The sequence below is a fragment of the Martes martes genome (assembly GCF_963455335.1).
Source record: "Martes martes genome assembly, chromosome: 4".
Lineage (NCBI taxonomy): Eukaryota > Metazoa > Chordata > Mammalia > Carnivora > Mustelidae > Martes > Martes martes.
The window spans coordinates 154,736,456-154,750,248 of NC_137891.1; the positions used below are offsets into that span (position 1 = coordinate 154,736,456).

The 13,793-nt window shown below is 37.7% G+C and overlaps 1 protein-coding gene across 1 annotated transcript in view; it reads left to right on the top strand.

Annotated features, from left to right (window-relative positions):
• STIL (STIL centriolar assembly protein) overlaps positions 1–13,499 on the top strand; it is a 72,700-nt gene extending 59,201 nt beyond the window's left edge. Inside the window, exon 16 of the mRNA XM_080802751.1 lies at positions 11,917–13,499. Within this exon, the coding sequence (XP_080658877.1) occupies positions 11,917–12,703 (787 nt within the window). The 3' untranslated portion in view covers positions 12,704–13,499. The remainder of the gene's footprint in view (positions 1–11,916) is intronic.
• Positions 13,500–13,793: the final 294 nt, after the last annotated feature.

Below are 13,793 nucleotides of genomic sequence, written 5' to 3' on the forward strand. Positions count from 1 at the left end.
GTGGGGGGGTTAAGTAATTATTTCTTCAGATTGGTTACCTAGTTTTAATGTCTTTATAGTGACACATTGGAAATCATAAATTTCCAGCATATAATGAACCTGATTGGTATTTTAGATGCTTTAGAATGAAAGGGGAAGTGAAGTCTTTTTGATTTATCAATGGGGGTAGTCATTGTTTTAATCAGGTTTATTCTGTTCTCCATTTAAATGATAATCTACATTATAAATATATACTATGAAAAGTATACATGCTCGGAGTTGCTGTTTTAGAAAATGAAGAAAATGTCATCTGAACTTATAATAACATCTGAAAAAAATTAGCTTTTTAAGAAACAGTTACAGTTTACTATATATACATAAAAATTTTTAAGTATTTTAATATTGTGGCCTATACCCATTTTTAAAATTTGAATATGTGAGTTGAAAAACTCATGGATATATTTTCATAGATGGAATTTTAACTTCATATAAGATAATTTTCTCAAGGAGGTGAAAGCCAATATGAAGAAAATTGTTTTCAGTTCAAAGCAATATGTTAAATTAAGTATTTCCATAGAGGAGTAGGCTGGCAAAAACCTAACAGTAACATAGCTATATCTTCATATGAAAAAAAAATTTAAGTTTTATTATACATTATAAGTTGTATAAAATATTGTAGAGCTTTGGAAATAGAGTTTGCAATTTGTTTTGTTTTCATTGCCAAGGTAATATAAACTTACTTTGTGAAATGTAGGAAAAAAACCATATTCATACCAAACTCATTTATTATTAAAGCTTTACTTTTTCTTTTTATTCTTTTTCTAAAACAATTTTATTTTGTTTTTATTTACTAGAGAGAGAGAGAGAGAGAGAGCATGAGTGAGGGGAGGGGCAGAGAGAGAAGTAGATTCCCCACTGAGCAGGGAGCCCGATGCGAGGCTTGATCCCAGGACTCTAGGATCATGACCTGAGCCAAAGTCAGACCTTAACTGTTTCCTTTGCTGTACAAAAGCTTTTTATCTTGATGAGGTCCCAATAATTTGTTTTTGCCTTTACTTCCCCTTGCCTGTGGTAACATGTGTTGTAAGAAGCTGCTTCGGCCAAGGTCGAAAAAGTTTCTGCCTGTTTTCCTCTAGGATTTTGATGGCTTCCTGATTCATATTTAGGTCTTTCATCCATTTTTAATTTCTTTTTGTGTATGGTATAAAAAAATGGTCCACAATGTCATTTTTCTGTGTGTTGCTATCCAGTTTTCCCAACACCATTTGTTGAAGAGACTGTTTTTCCACCTATGGAGAGTCTTTCCTGCTTTTTCTTTTTCTTTTTTTTTTCTTTATTTTTAAAAAACTTTTAAAAGATTTTATTTATTTGAGAGAGAGAGGGGGAGAAGCAGGCTCTCCACTGAGCAGGAAACCTGATGCAGGGCTCGATCCCGGGATCCTGAGATCACGACCTGAGCCGAAGGCAGACGCTCAACCGACTGAGCCACTCCCTCTTTCCTGCTTTTTCAAAGATTAGTTGACCATATAGTTGTGGGTCCATTTCTGGGTTCTCTGTTCTGTTCCACTGATCTATGTGTCTGTTTTTGTGCTAGTACCATACTGTCTTGATGATGACAGTGTTGTATAGACCTTGAAGTCCAGAATTATGATGTCACTAGTTTTGGTTTTCTTTATTAACATTTCAGTGGCTATTCGGGGTCTTTCTGGTTCCATACAAATTTTAGGATTATTTGTTCCAGCTCTCTGAAAAAAGTTGATGGTATTTTGATAGGGATTGCCTTAAATGTATAGATTGCTCTAGGTAGCATAGATATTTTAGCAATATTTGCTTTTCTAATCCATGAGCATGGAATGTTTTTTTATTTCATTTTGTCTTCCTCAGTTTCTTTCCTGAGTATTCTGTAGTTTTCTGAGTACAGATCCTTTGCCCCTTTGGTTAGGTTTATTCCTGGGTATCTTATGGTTTTAGGCAATTGTAAATGGGATCAACTCCTTTATTTCTCTTTCTTCTATTTCATTGTTGGTGTACAGAAATGCAACTGAGCTCTGGGTATTAATTTTATATCCTACCACTTTGCTGAATTCCTGTATGAGTTCTAGCAATTTTGGGGTGAAGTCTTGGGTTTTCCACAGACGGTATCATGTCATCTGTAAAGAGTGAGAGTTTGACTTCTTTGCTGATTCAAATGCCTTTTGTTTCTTTTTGTTGTCTGATTGCTGACGCTAGGACTCCTAGTACAGTTTTGAACAGCAGTGGTGATAAGGGGCATCCCTGCTGTGTTCCTGATCTTAGGAGGAAAGCTCTGTTTTTCCCCACTGAGAATGATATTCGCTGTGGGCTTTTCATAGATGGCTTTTATGATATTGAGGTATGTTCCCCTATCCCTACACTGTGAAAGTTTTAACCAAGAAAGGATGCTGTACTTAGTCAAATGCTTTTTCTGCATCTACTGAAAGGATCATAGGGTTCTTGTCCTTTTATTTATATATTGTATCACATTGATTTGCTAATGTTGAACCACCCTTGCAGCCCAGGAATAGATCCCACTTCTTAGTGACTAATCCTTTTAATGTACTGTTGTATCCTGTTAGTTAGAATTTTGGTGAGAATTTTTGCATCCATGTTCATCAGGGATATTGGTCTGTAATTCTCCTTTTTGGTAAGGTCTTTGTCTGGTTTGGGGATCAAGATAATGTTGGCCTCATAGAAAGAGTTTGGAAGTTTTTCTTTCATTTCTATTTTTTGAAGCAGCTTCAGAAGAATAAGTATTAATTCTTCTTTAAATGTTTGTTAGAATAGCCCTGGGAAGCCACTTGGCCCTGGGCTCTTATTTGTTGGGAGATTTTTGATTACAGCTTAAGTTTCCTTGCTGGTTATGGGTCTGTTCAGGTTTTCTGTTTCTTCCTGATTCAGTTTTGGTAGTTTATATGTCTCTAGGAATGCATCTGTTTCTTCCAGATTGTCCAATTTGCTGGCGTGTAGTTGCTCATAATATGTTCTTATAATTGTTTGTATTTCTTTGGTGTAGCTTGTGATCCCCCCTCTTTCGTTCATGATTTTATTTATTTGGATCCATTCTCTTTTCTTTTTGTTAAGTCTGGCCAGTGGTTTATCAATCTTATTAATTCTTTGAAAGAACCAGCTATTAGTTTCCTTGATCTATTCTACTGTTCTTTTGGTTTCTATTTCATTGATTTCTGCTCTAGTCTTTCTCAGTTTTCTTCTTTTACTGTTCTTTCTCTAGCTCCTTTAGGTGTAAGGTTAGGGTGTGTATTTGAGACCTTTCTTGTTTCTTGAGAAAAGCTTGTATACTTGTATTGTTACATACTTCCCTCCTAGAACCACCTTTGCTGCATCCAAAGGTTTTGAATAGTTGTGTTTTCATTTTCATGTGTTTCCATGACTTTTTAAAAAAATTCTTCTTAATTTCCTGGTTGACCCATTCTTTAGTAGGATGCTCTTTAGCCTCCATGTATTTGAGGTCTTTCCAAATTTCATCTTGTGGGACGCCTGGGTGGCTCAGTTGGTTGAGCAGCTGCCTTCGGCTCAGGTCATGATCTCAGCATCCTGGGATCGAGTCCCACATCGGGCTCCTTGCTCGGCGGGGAGCCTGCTTCTCCCTCTGCCTCTGCCTACCACTCTGTCTGCCTGTGCTCGCTCGCACTCTCTCTTTCTCTAACAAATAAATAAATTACAAAAAAAAAAAATTTGACAAATTTCATCTTGTGATTGAGTTCCAGTTTGAAAGCACTGTGGTCTGAAAATATGCAGTGAATGATCCCAATCTTCTGGTACCAGTTAAGACCTGATGTGACCCAGTATGTCATCTGTTCTGGAGAATGGTTCATGTGCATTTGAGAAGAATGTGTATTCTTTTGCTTTAGGACAGAATGCTCTGAATATATCTGTGAAATCCATCTGGCCCAGTGTGTCATTCAAGCCCCTTGTTTCCTTGTTGATCTTCTGCTTAGGTGATCTGTCCATTGCTGTGAGTGGGGTGTTAAAGTCCCCTACTATTTATTATTGTATTATTATCAATGTGTTTCTCTAATTTTGTTATTAATAGGCTTATATAATTGACTGCTCCCATGTTAGAGGCATAAATATTTATAATTGTTAGATCTTCCTGTTGGATAGACTCTTTAATTATGATATAGTGTCCTTCCTCATCTCTGACTACAGTCTTTGGTTTAAGATCTAATTTGTCTGCTATAAGGATTGCTACCCTACCTTTCTTTTGATATCCATTAGCATGATAAATGGCTTTCCAGCCCCTCACTCTCGCTCTGGAGGTGTTTTTGAGTCTAAAATGAATCTCTTGCTGACAGCGTATCTATGGGTCTTACTTTGTTATCCAATCCGATACCCTATGTCTTTTGATTGGGGCAATTAGCCCCAATTTGCATTCAGAGTAGCTATTGAAAGAGTTGGATTTAGTGCTATTGTATTACCTATAAAGTCACTGTTTCTGTTTATTGTCTCTGTTCCTTTCTGGTCTGTGTTACTTTTGGGCTCTCTCTTCCCTTAAAGGATCCCCTTTAACTTGCAAAGCTGGTTTAGTGATCACAAATTCTTTTAGTTTCCGTTTGTCCTGGAGGGTTTTTATCTCTCCTATTTTGAATGACATCCTTACTGGATAAACTATTCTTGACTGCATGTTTTCTCATTTAGCACCCTGAATATATCATGCCTATCCTTTCTGGCCTTCTAGGTCTCTGTGAATAGGCCTAGTGCCAGTCTAATGTTTCTATCCTTGTAGGTTATGGACTGCTTATCCTGAGCAGCTTTCAAGATTTTTTCTCTGTCTCCAAGATTTGCAAGTTTCACTATTATATGTCAAGATATTGACTATTTTTATTGATCTTGAGGGAGAGGTCCCTGTACCTCCTGAACCTCAGTTCCTGTTTTCTTCCCTAGATTAGGGAAATTCTTGGCTATAATTTGCTCCAGTATACCTTCTGTTCCCCCTCTCCTCTCACTTTCCTCTTCTTCTGGGATCCCAATTGTTCTAATATTGTTTTGCTCTTTGGTATCACTTACCTCTCAAATTCTTCCCTTGTGATCCAGTAGTTGTTTATCTCTATTTTCTGCAGCTTCTTTATTCTCCAGTAGTTGTTTATCTCTCTTTTTTCTCAGCTTCTTTATTTTCTATCATTTTGTCTTCTATGTCACTAATTTCTCTTCTGCTTCAAGCAGTTAGAGCCTCCATTTTTTATTGCATCTCATTAATAGCCTTTTAAATTTCGGCTTGATTAGATTCTAGTTCTTTTATTTTTCCAGAAAGGGATTCTGTAGTGTCTCCTGTGCTTTATTTTAAGCCCATCTAGTGTCATCCTGAGACCGTGCTGTTCCACCTAGGATTCCACCTGAGCACCTTTCAGGCCCCAATGTCTATCACTGGAGCAGAGTTATAAAAGTTCTGATTTTTGTGCTCCACTGCTCTATCACTTGCGGGTAGCCAGCTGGTAGAGGCCCCCTCTCCTCAGCATTTTATCCTCCCATATACTGTGTCAGATTCACTTCTCTGCACCTCCTACCTTACAGAAAGTGGTTGCTTTTCTATTTGTAGAGTTGCAGCTATTCTCTTAGATCCCTGGTTGAATGGTGTTCAGAATGATTTGGTGGCGATCTAGCTGAATTCCTGGGACCAGGTGAGACTAAGGTCTCCTACTCCTCCACCATCTTGGACTATCTCCTGTGCAGTATTTTTCATTTAATCCTTAACAGTAATCTGTGTGGTAGACACTACTACTTCTGTTTTATAGATAAGGAAATTAAGTATCAATTTGCTCAAGTCCCCATACCTGTGATTTTAGACCTACTCTTCTCTAACTCCAAAGTCCATAGTTTGTTTTTTGTTTTGTTTTGTTACTGTTTTGCTCTATTGCTTACTGCTTATTTAATTTTGGTGGGGTCTCATGGTGATACACTGTTTGCTGCTTTGTGTTTTGACCATCCTGTGTCTACCCAAAAAAAAAGAAAAAATTTTTTTTTTTTTGCTCCACACTGGTAAATAATGTTTCCAACTCGTTGTAACCCTTTCTAAGCATTAACTTTAATAGAGGTATAATAATCCATTAAGTGAGACATAGCATTTGTTTACCTTACCCTTCCCCTCTTGTCATAACTGAAAAGAATTTGTGAAGTTAGTTACAATTTCTTACTTAAATTACTTTTTTTAAAGATTTTTTAAAAAGATTTTATTTATTTACTTTAGAGAGAAAGAGTGAGAGAGAGAGCTTGAGAGGGGAAAGGGTCAGAGGGAGAAGCAGACTCCCCACTGAGCAGGAAGCCTGATGTGGGACTCGATTCTGGGACTCCAGGATCACGACCTGAGCTGAAGGCAGTTGCTCAACCAACTGAGCCCACCCAGGTGCCCTTTAATTACTTTTTTATTTATTTATTTTTTAAAGATTTTTCATTTTTGGGTAATCTCAACACCCAGCATGGAGCTCAAACTTACAACCCCGAGATCAAGAGTCACATGCTGTACTGTCTGAGCCAGCCAGGCACCCCAGTTTCTTCCTTTTTTTTTAAAGTGGGCTCCATGCCTAGCTTGAACTCACAACCCTGAAATTAACACCTGAGCTGAGATCAAGAGTCAGAATCTTAACTGACTGATACAGTCAGGTGCCCCAATTTCTTACTGTTTTAAATGTTGTTATGATGAACATCTTTTTCCAAAGATTACATTTTTGTTTAGTTTTAGGATTATTTCCTTAGAGACTCAGAAATGGGAAGACTAAGTCAAAAAGGTCAGAAAATGTTAAAGCTGTTGCTACATTGCTTTCTGAAAGAGTAAGGTTTTACAGTCTTACCAGCTATATATCTTTCACCAGTACTTTCACTCATTTTACTTTAATAAATATATATTGAACTTTTATTTTGAGCCAGCCCTGAGAGACATCATGGCATACAAGTTGAAGACATCTTTGCCCTCATAGAGCTCATAGTGTAGTGGAGAAGACACTCAACTATAATATATTCTGTTGCCTCCTATGAAAAGGACAGATACAGTTTGTTGTAGAAGCACATAGGAGAGATAACTAAAATTGCCCTTTTAAAAGATATGTGCTAATTTAGACCAAATATATCTTAACCTATTCTTAATTAATTAATTTATTTCTTAGTTTGTTCTTAATTTATATTTTATTGATTATTAATGAGTTCTACAGACTATTATGATTAAAAATGAAACTGGGACACCTGGGTGGCACAGTTGGGTGAGTGTCTGACTCTTGGTTTTGGCTCAGGTTGTGATCTCAGGGGCATGAGATCGAGCTCTCCATTGGGCACGTTTCGGTGTGGAGTCTTCTTGAGACTCTCTCCCTCTGCCCCCCAATCAATCAATCAGTCAATCAACAAACAAACCTTAGAACCTTAGAAAACAAAGGTTTTAAAATGAAACTTACACTGAAACTGTTTCTAACACATAGAAGTCAGATTTTGTCTGTCGTTAGTCTTAGACTGAGAGAATACTCCAAACATAAGACCATCTAAAGTCTGCCTGTTTAATTTACATTGTTTCACAGTTTGTCTTAAACTTATTTTTTTAGTATAATCTGTCATTCTCTACCCAGTTTCCAGCTTACTCAGCATTGTATATGCAAGGTTCCTTGCTTTACTTTTATGTGGAATACTTTTTCACCTTTCTGCCTGCCAGATCCTCTTATCTATCCTTCAAAGCTGAACTCAGATGACACCTCCTTTGTCAAGGTTTCCTGGACCCCTCATCAGAATATTGATGTTTTTAGTCAGAATACCTTGTTCCCAATAGATTATAGCATGTTCTTGTGATAGTCTTTCCAGCAACATCGGGAATTTTATATATCTCTGAATCCTCTTCTCTTTTCTTTCTTTCTTTTTTTTTTAAAAAGATTTTATTTATTTGACAGAGATCACAAGTAAACAGAGGCAGGCGGGGTCGGGGGAGGTTGGAAAGCAGGCTCCCTGCTGAGCAGAAAACCCGATGTGGGGCTCAATCCCAGGACCCTGGGATCATGACCTGAGCTGAAGGCAGAGGCTTTTACCCACTGAGCCACCCCGGCACCCCTGAATCCTCTTTTCTTCTACCACATTTGGTAGGCCTCCCATGAGTCATTAGTGAATGAAATCCCACTATTTGGGTCATCACTGAAGCTTACAGTGAATGCTTTATTTTTAGCACCTCTGTAGTATTTATTGTCCGTATTTATGGTCTTATTATCTTTTAACACATATGAGTATATAACTGGTATGCTTAAAGTTCATAAGACAGTTATTTAGAATTTAAGGTACATTGTGTTTTAGAAATAGTGTTTTAAATTAGTTTAGTATTCTAAGAAAGTACTGTGTAATTCTTACAATCTGCACCATTCTCCCTAGTTCTCTATACCACCTATTCTTTGTCATTATACCTATGTGAAAACTTATTTCATGTTCCAGTTCTGGACTTCAGGAGCAGGTCCTACCACCAGATGAGTAGCTGAAACAAGGGAAGGAGGATTTCCTTTCTTTTCTTTTCTTTTTTTTTTTTTTTTATTTTAAGATTTTATTTATTTGAGAGAGTGAGCATACATGAGCGGGGTGGGGGGGGGCAAGGAGGAGGGAGAAGCAGACTCCCCGCTGAGCGGGGAGCCCAGTGCTGGGCTTATTCCAGGACCCTGGGATCACGACCTGATCACAACTGAGCCACCCAGGTGCCCCAGAGATTTCCTTTCTGCTTTCCTGTTCCAGAATACTGCAAAGATTAGACAGCAGAGCAATGAAAGAAGGTCCTAGACAACCCTAGAAATTGTGGGGAAGATGGAGATTGTGGTTTTGGTGTCTGGCAACAGCCTTTATAGGCAGATTGCCAATTCTTTCAAATTTGTAACAGATCTTAAGCCGTCTCTTAGTTGCTTCCTTCCTTTCTACTTATTAGTTGAAAATTCCATGTAGGATAAGTAGGAGGTGACTAATTGGGATTCAAACAGGACAATAAAGTCAAGGTTAGTTTTCATCTTGAAGAAAGTTGGAATGATTTTTGAGCTTCCCTTAACTGTCAGCCTGTGACTCTTATATACAAACATAAATGGATTCTCATCATCCTTTTGTGACTGCCTATATAATGAGATTCTACCATAGTATATTTGTGCTCAAGGCTGTAAGGATTTGATTCGTGGAATTGGCCTCCTTTTGCTTCTCATCTTTAATTACCCTGGTGTTTATATGCACTGGTTCTGAGGATTATTGATTTGTTTTCTTTTCAAAGTAATGTTGTTTCCCCTAACCCCAAATTGAAATTAGCGAGCTGTGTTGCACAATGAAACTTAAAGAAACTTCTAAACTGATATTGACTGATTTACAGATTTATATAGATTCTTTAGCTATTCTATCAAAGAAAATCTAATTCAAATTAGACCTTCTTTTTCTAAATAACATTTTGAACTAGAAGTTTTTGTCTATTCAAATTATTTACATTAATATTATCTCTAGAGCTATTATACCTATATATATTTTTTAATGGGTACAGGTCTCCTGATTCAGTATGCCGGTTGCTTATAATTTTGAAGAAATAGGCAAAAAAAGTAGAAAAAGATTTTATAGTCAGAAGATAATGCCACTATGAATATTTCATAAAAGAATAATGTCTAGGGGCAGCTGGGTGACTCAGTCAGTTAAGTGTCTGCCTTCGGCTCAGGTCATGATCCCAGAGTCCTGGGATCGAGCCCCAAGTTGGGCTCCCCTGCTTCTCCCTCTCCCTCTGCTGCCCCCGCTGCTTATGCTCTCTCGCTTGCTTTGAAATAAACAAAATCTTAAAAAAAAAAAAAAAAGAAGAAGAAGAATGTCTAGATAAATTGGTATCACTTCCATCGTATTAAGACAGTCTCCAAAGCAGAAAGTACCAAGAAGCTTAAGGAAAAATTACAAGATGGTTTTAAAAACCAACATTATTGAGCATATAGTTCCATTTTCGGGTGATGCATCACTGGTTTCAGGAATATTAATGGTTGGAAATAGCTTCTTCAGAATTTCAGATGCTTCTCAGAATGAAAATACCTGGTCATTATTGGGGTTTTAGAAAGTTGGTCATATAGACAGGGGCTGGCATATATAAAACAGCTTCATTGGCTGATAGGGAAGTCATATCATAGTTTTTGACCGGAATATAATGTTTACCACAACAAATGGTACACAAAAGATTCTAACTTTTAGGGAACCGAAAAACTGATAGCAAAATACAAGTTGCTGAATATAGTGTAGTGAAATAGTGGTTGTAGAGCCCCAGAGAATAAGACGGACCTGGGCCTAGCTCTTCAGTTCCTAGCTGTTCAGTTAGGAAAAGCAGTTAAAAATCTCTATTCCTTAGTTTTTTCAACTGTAAAATCAAGATAATGGTACCTATTTTTTGTATTCATGTAATAAATATTTAATGAGTGCCTATTATGTACCAGATACTGTTTATAGCCACCAAGGGTATTGATTGGGGCAGGGGTGAGGGTGTTAAAAATCCCTGCCCTCGGGGCGCCTGGGTGGCTCAGTGGGTTAAAGCCGCTGCCTTCGGCTCAGGTCCTGATCCCAGGGTCCTGGGATCGAGTCCCACATCGGGCTCTCTGCTCTGCAAGGAGCCTGCTTCCTCCTCTCTCTCTGCCTGCCTCTCTGCCTACTTGTGATCTCCGTCTGTCAAATAAATAAATAAAATCTTTAAAAAAAAAAAAAATCTCTGCCCTCATGGGGTTTCATGAACGAGTTAGATGATGAATAAGAAATGTGAGTTAAGGGGCGCCTGGGTGGCTCAGTGGGTTAAGCCTCTGCCGTCAGCTCAGGTTATGATCTCAGGGTCCTTGGATCGAGCTCTCTGCTCAGCGGGGAGCCTGCTTCTCCCTCTCTCTCTGCCTGCCTCTCTGTCTACTTGTGATCTCTCTGTCTGTGAAATAAATAAATAAAATCTTCAAAAAAAAAAAAGAAATTTGAGTTAAATATATGGACTGCCAGTAAATGATACAAATGTGAAGTGTTGGAGAGTGGAGAATGAGGTCAGAATATTTGAAAGGGAAGACATCTCTGAGAAAGGTTTCTGTGAGGATTAAATGAGATACTGAATGTTTAGCAGAGTGCTTGACATATAATAAGGCATCAATAAAAATGAGCAGCTCTTATTGTATTTATGGTATTAAAGAAAAAGGCAAGTAGATTGGTTAATATTACTGAGATAACACCAATCCAAAGTGAGTTGAAGATTATATCTAATGAAAGAAAATTAGTGTATATAGAGATATACACACACTAGTCCATATCCAGAGGCTGGTTGATATTTTTTATTCAAATGGAATCTCTTCGGGATGCCTGGGCGGCTTAGCTGTTAAGCATCTGCCTTCGGCTCCGGTCATGATCCCAAGGTCCTGGGATCGAACCCCACATCAGGCTCCCTGCTCAGCGGGGAGTCTGCTTCTCCCTTTCCCACTCCCCCTGCTTGTATTCCTGCTCTCACTATCTCTCTCTGTCAAATAAAAAAATAAAATCTTTTAAAAAGAAAAAAAACAAACAAATGGAATCTCTTCAACCGTGAACAATTTAATATTCTGAGCTACTCACAAGGCTTGCAAATGGTACGTCATCAGATGTTTTTTCTGTTTGATTTTATTTTTGTTTTATTTTACCAAAATTAAATGACTTTTCATTTTGGGGTGTTGTATTTCTTAAAACCATGATGTATGTATAAATTTGGAAAAACTAGTTTGTATTCCACTTTCAGTCTTTGAGTCAGGGATTATCTTCTAGTTTATCATGTTTATCTCTTAAATGTATCTAGATCATTAAGACTTAAATGTTCGAGCACTCAGCTAAAAAAGCACCACAAAGTCTAAAGCTGAAGACCTTTTGTTACTTTCATAGAGTGGAATATATTTAGAATAACACAATTTTGGTACTCAAAATAAGATAAATGATGGCCTACTCCTTTGTGTCTTTCAGTGTGTTAGCATGCATCAGCCCTGAAGCAGTGATTTCTGGATTAAACTACATGTCATTTGCAAATGTTGGCATGAGTGGCTTAAGCCCCAGCGGTGTGGATTTGAGCATGGAGGCAAATGCTATAGCTCTGAAGTACTTAAATGAAAATCAGCTCTCACAACTGTCTCTCACTCGATCAAACCAAAATAACTGTGATTCATCTTTTAGCCTTCTACATATTAATACAGACAGAAGCACGGTGGGGCTTAGTTTAATTTCACCAAACAACATGTCATTTGCAACCAAAAAATATATGAAGAGATATGGACTCATACAAAGCAGTGACAACAGCGAAGATGAAGAAGAGCCTCCAAACAGTACTGAGAACAAGAGTGAACATTTATTGACTCAGAACCTTACATCCACACCTGAACAACTTGACTGTCGGAAAGAGCCTTCTAGGAATGACTGTGAAGTCATTAATCGTTATGACTATGAATCCGGGAGCACCCACACAGACACGCCAGTATTGAGAAATATTACAAATGATGTTATTCAGCCAAAAGCAACGCAACAATTGGATGAAAACCCAGCTTTCTTACTAAAAAACCATAAACCAAGTTCTGCAATGAACCTCCGAGCAGGAAAAGCAGAGTTTACCCAACATCCTGAGAAAGAAAATGAAAGGGACACCCCAATTCTTCCCAAAGGTTTGAAACCTGAAACTTTAAAGCAGATGAGTAGTATGAATTCAGTAGGCACCTTCTTAGATGTAAAGCGGCTCAGACAGTTGCCAAAATTATTTTAAACCTTAAACTTGCCACCCTTCTGTTACGAGGATGGGGGTGTCTCTTGAAGAGGCTTAGGGAAGCCGGAGCCTTTGATAGTTTGGGGGATACCCTAAGCATTCTAGGGGCCAATCTGTTTCTTGGTAGCAGCTGACTGCAAAGAGCTGAACAGGTGACCGGATGGTCAGTGAGACGGTGCGCATGTCGAGGAAGAGAAGTGCTCTGTTCATGGAGAGCCGTTCAGCATCCCTGCAGCCGTTGTTAAAACAAATCCTGAGATCACTTATTTCAACAGATATAGGTAAACCGGTACTATCCAACTCTGAATCTGAACTGCTGTTTTATACTGTAAATTGTGAGAAGTAACTCCATTTTCCTAGTGTGTTGCATCTCTGCATCTACCCAGTTTCACCTGAAATAACGTAAAATAAACTTATCATGACCCTGGGTAAATTAGCTAAATCAGCCCTTATTGAATTTAAGGGGAAGGTTTTATTTTTAAAAATAACTTTAAGATCTTTTATACAATGAGTATATATGTTCTCTTAACTAAGATCATATTTGTTAAATTCTGTGGAGGTAAATCTTTTACAGTCTGGTGGTTTGATGTTAATGTAACATTTTCAGCTTATAGCACTAGCTATCACAAAATAAGAAAATTATTGAGCATGAGTTGTTTTATAAACTTTGAGTATTTCAGGTGTTTTCATATTTTTTAATAGAACTTAATAAAAATGTGTAGATTTACTCTTTTCCTCTATAGCATATCCTTCTCCCCTTGTTATTAAAAAACTTATTTGACTCCCCAAAACTTACAAAAATAATAACACAGTTCAGGTATACCCTTTACCCAATGACCCCCAATTATGGTATCTTACATAACTGTAGCAAATGATCAAAACCAAGAAACTGACATTGGGTGTGATATTAGTAATTAAAGCACAGGCCTTGCAGGTTTCACAGGTTTCTACATGCACTCATTTATTTACTTTTTGGTGTATAAGTCTGTGAAATTTTGTCACTTATTACAGATTTTTTACCCTCCACCGCAATCAGCATACAGAACTGTTCCATCACCACAAAGAAACTCCCTAGTGCTGCGCCTTTAAA